This window comes from Cyprinus carpio, chromosome A4 (assembly GCF_018340385.1).
Source record: "Cyprinus carpio isolate SPL01 chromosome A4, ASM1834038v1, whole genome shotgun sequence".
NCBI classification, from domain to species: Eukaryota; Metazoa; Chordata; class Actinopteri; order Cypriniformes; family Cyprinidae; genus Cyprinus; species Cyprinus carpio.
Window position 1 is genome coordinate 1,189,418 of NC_056575.1, and position 4,339 is coordinate 1,193,756.

Consider the following 4,339-nt stretch of genomic DNA (forward strand, 5'->3'; position numbering starts at 1 on the left):
TTACAGTTTAACAGATATTCACATTGAAAACTCAAGCCCCAGCGTTATATTTTGCTAATGTGTATATTGTTATAATGTGAATGTGTGAGCGGGGTCTGTGTGTCTGTGTGTCTGGGGAAAGCAGCAGTAAAACAGTGTCGCTTCAAACATTAACACGTTTATCTGACACCCGAGCAGGTCACGACCCACAGCTCTACGCCTCAGTCAGAATCTACACTGTCCTTCAAAAGTCTCCTCTGCTCACCAAAGCTGCGTTTATTTGATCAAAAATACAGTAAAAATAGTGAAATATTAATCTAATTTAAAATATCAGTTTTCTATGTGAATCTCTGTTAAAGTGTAATTTATTTCTGTGATGTGCAGCTGTATTTTCAGCATCATTACTCCAGTCTTCAGTGTCACATGATCTTCAGAAATCATTCTAATATGATGAAAACATTAATATTTTTTGGAAATGTTTCTAAATTTCGTTTTGAACATTCAAAAAACATTCAGAAATAAAGTTTTTACAACCTAATGGGATCTTTAGCAAAACTCTCTTATTGTTAGATGAATATGCAGCTGGCAAAAGATTGACGCTTCAGACATAATACTGATGGTTTCACAATATTATCATATATATACACTCAAACTAAGATTGCTGACATTGCTTAATTTTGACATCCTGATTCAAGGAAAGAGCAAAACCAAAATTTGCTAAAATATTTATTTATATGAAATAAGTTACAGCTGGCATGTAGAATAATTTATCATAAAAACAAAAAAAAAAAAAAAAATAAAAACCAAATACATCCAAACCTACATACATATACACAAATACACAAATACACACACTAAACAAAACTAAACAAAAAAAATAGAGAAACTTAGAGTCTGTGAATAAAGTGATGAAGGTCTTCAGCTGCGTTCTTTCTCATGCTCTTCTTCATCATCTTCTTCATCATCGCTCTCTGAGTCCTCACACATGCAGATAGTGGCCTGAACCGGATAACTGCGCAGGAGGATCTCAGCGTCCAGGTACAGATAATCGAAGCAGCGAGATTTGGGCCAGAACAACCTGCAGAGTGAGTTCAGATGCGTTAGAGATCATATCAACATCCATAACAAGAAAAACATTCAGCCAAGGTTCTCTCAAAGGTCCAAACAAACGTTCTTCCAGTAACGTCAACAGAAAACAGCTTTTACAACAGTCAATGAAAAACGTTTTCATAATTTCATATTTGTGTTGACTTACTTCACAGGGTGTGAGATCACAGGAACTTTCGGGTCAGCTGATGCTCTTCCATAAGGCTGTTGAATAAAGAGATGAGAATTTAATATCAAAACAATAATCAGAGTCAGTTTGTGTTAAAGATAATAATTTATAGCACACGTACATCACGGAGAGTCTATTTGACGTCTGCATTACATCTGCAAGACGTGTTTTTTAGAGTGTTTGCTCATCTGCATCTATAGGACACTTTCTATCAGATCTCAAATAGACGTTTAGAAGATGTAAGTAAAAGTGACATCTTAAAGACGTCTGTCAGATGCTTTCCAGATCTTCTTGCAGATGTACCTGTGCTATCATGGTTATGATCTCAGACCGATCGTTAACGTACCGTATAAGCGTTTGTTTTGCGTCCATGCCTGCTTTTATCGATCCAGGGTCTCCAGAGTCGCGTCGCGTTTGTTTCAGCGTTTAATCCGTGCGTGAAAGTGATGCTCTCCATTGTGTCCGTGAAAAGAGAAGCTGAAGAGTAGATCCGTGCTGGTGTGTTTCCGATCGAAGTGATGCTCAGACTCGACCCCGGAGCCTCTATATACCCCCCGCGCGCGCGCTCGTGCCAAACGATGCCAAACGGTCTCGTGCCAAACGCGTCTGCCGCGCGCGATGGCGGAGGTGTGAGGTCGCACTCCAGCAAACACACGGAGAATTCACACCTGTGAAAAAAAACAACAGTCAAACTCGTGCTGGTTCATTATTTGTGCTCGTCTCTCATTCCAGATTCGAGTTTCATTTATGCAGTGCAAACTCTTATAAAAGTCGCATATCAAGAGTTTATTCCACACAAAAAAAACACACACACTTATTTACTTTTCTCCTCACCAAATAAATATATAAACAAATATATTTTAAAAATGAAATGTAAAGTATTCTGATTAATTAATGTTGCTTCTGTTCAATAAGGACAAACAGGAGTACATACAATTTTGCACAAATTGTGTGTTTATACTAATCCATATTATTAATATTTATTTATGCGGTTTGAAAGATCTTTGCAAAGTGCCAGTTCTTCGTATTTATATGTTATTTAGTTAATACAATTAATAAGTACTATAATTTTTTCTACAGTTTGTGCGTTTAAACAGAGTCGAATGCGTTTATAACATATTGAATGTTATCAGAACGTTTGGTTAATGTTGATTCATCTCGGCTGGTGATAATTAGATGCTCTGTTTCTATAATGAGATTATCTGAGAGGAGGCAGGATCCGAACCATCTGCTCTCGAGCGCGAGCATGACGCGTGCTGATCTGAGCGCGTGAACTGTATTCTCTGTTTCTGGAGTCTCGAGGGACAGACGACTGAAAAGAGATGAGGAGCAGAAGACGAGTGCAGCAGGTAACTGTGTTTTACTGGAGCAGATATCAGCTTTAACACTCAGAAAACTGAACGTTTCTACACTTCACGCTAAAAGAGAACCGAAGCGACATCACCTGCTGCACCTGCACTGGAAAAACCATTTCTGAATCAGTCCGTACACGTTTGTTGTGTTGGTGTAAATGAATGATTTTGTGTTTAAATCATAGTTTTGACTTGGATAAAACCATTTATTTAGATCTTATCATTTTTAAGTTGCTTGACTTTTTAACAAACGCAGATTCGCCAGTATTAACCTCAGTGTGGTTATTCGTTTAAAAAGCACGCAGAAAATACTTTTTACATTTATATTTGCTATAATTCATCACATTACATTCATTCATCAAATAAATAAATATATAAGTATAAATATACTTTGCGTCCACTAGAGGACGGTCATATACTGAAATACTGAAATATATCAGAATCTTTTGTTTTCATCATCCTCATACACACACACAGGGAATGATGGGAACATATATCAGTGTATATAAACATTCACAGTCAGCAAATTAAAATTTCATATGGAGAAATTTCATATTTCAATCAGAAATGTGTGTGTTTGCAGAGCAGGAGGGCAAAGTTATGAGAGGAAGTTTCTGAGAACATTTACACCTCAGCTAACAGGGAACTGTTGAGGTTCTCTCAAAGTTAAGAACAAACGTTCTTCCAGAAGCATTGAGAGAACGCTCGGTCAAAGTTCTCTGGCCTTTAATAATGTTTTCAAAATGTTAGCGGAAAAAACATATTTATAAAATGTTTTTTCCAAAACTTTTCATTTGGACGTTCATCTAGCGTTTTTTTAGATGTTACTGTTTGTTTCAGAACGTTCAGAAACATTCAAAAGTAATATTCCCATAATGTTTGCAAAATGATACAATGTAGTGTTTCCTTAACATTCATATAACCAAGAAAAACACAGTTTCTAAAACATTGAAATAACTGGATGTTCAGAGATCATTCAGAAAATTTGTTTTTATAACTTAATAGAGACATTAGGAAACCGTTCTTAGAACATATTTGTTTTAGCTGGGACATTTCCGACATGTTTCTATGGAAACATCTGTACTGGATATTATATTCTCAGTTCTTAGCAAACAAGTGTGTGTGTGTGTGTGTGTGTGTGTGTGTGTGTGTGTGTGTGTGTGTGAGAGAGAGAGAGAAAGTTTACTATAGTTTAAAATGAACATGTCAACATTTACTCACCCTCAAGCTGTTTCAAACCTGTTTAAGTTTCTTTCTTCTGCTGAACATGCAAAAAAAAAAAAAAACTGTGTTTTAAAGAATGCTGGCAACCAAACAGTTTCTGGGAGCCACTGACTTCCATAGCATGAAAAAAACTACTGCAATATCAAACATTCTTCATTCTTTTTCAGAAGAGGAAAGAAACTCATACAAGAACAGTGAACGATGAAAGAATTACCATTTTTGGGTGAAGTGTTCTTTTAAGTGTAAAAACACACACACACACATTCTCTCACTCACTCACTCACTCTCTCGCACACACACACACACACACACACATGCACTCACTCACTCACTCTCTCGCACACACACACACACACACACATCCACTCACTCACTCACTCTCTCGCCCCACACACACACACACACACGCACACACACTCACTCACTCTCTCTCACACACACACACACACACACACACACACATGCACTCACTCACTCACTCTCTCGCACACACACACACACACACACA

At 37.2% G+C, this 4,339-nt stretch overlaps 2 protein-coding genes across 4 annotated transcripts in view; one reads left to right on the plus strand and one right to left on the minus strand.

Annotated features, from left to right (window-relative positions):
* Positions 1–869: 869 nt before the first annotated feature.
* Positions 870–2,337, minus strand: ripply2 (ripply transcriptional repressor 2). 2 transcript variants are annotated; one of them, XM_042737464.1, is made up of 4 exons: positions 2,190–2,337; positions 1,602–1,923; positions 1,235–1,290; positions 870–1,057 (listed from the first exon to the last, which is right to left on the minus strand). In XM_042737464.1, the coding sequence occupies exons 2-4, from the start codon at positions 1,710–1,712 to the stop codon at positions 898–900; spliced, it is 327 nt and encodes a 108-aa protein (XP_042593398.1). In that variant the 5' UTR covers positions 1,713–1,923; positions 2,190–2,337; the 3' UTR covers positions 870–897. The 2 variants fall into 2 exon arrangements, with proteins under 2 accessions (XP_042593398.1, XP_018942076.1); XM_019086531.2 differs by lacking the exon at positions 2,190–2,337 and having other exon boundaries at positions 1,602–2,043.
* Positions 2,338–2,478: 141 nt separating this feature from the next.
* The window catches only part of mrap2b (melanocortin 2 receptor accessory protein 2b), a 7,069-nt gene continuing 5,208 nt past the window's right edge, over positions 2,479–4,339 (plus strand). The window contains exon 1 of one of the 2 annotated variants that reach the window (XM_019086530.2): positions 2,479–2,604. The gene's annotated coding sequence lies outside the window, so the exon portion shown is untranslated. The remainder of the gene's footprint in view (positions 2,605–4,339) is intronic. The other variant, XM_042737439.1, reaches the window with a different exon arrangement.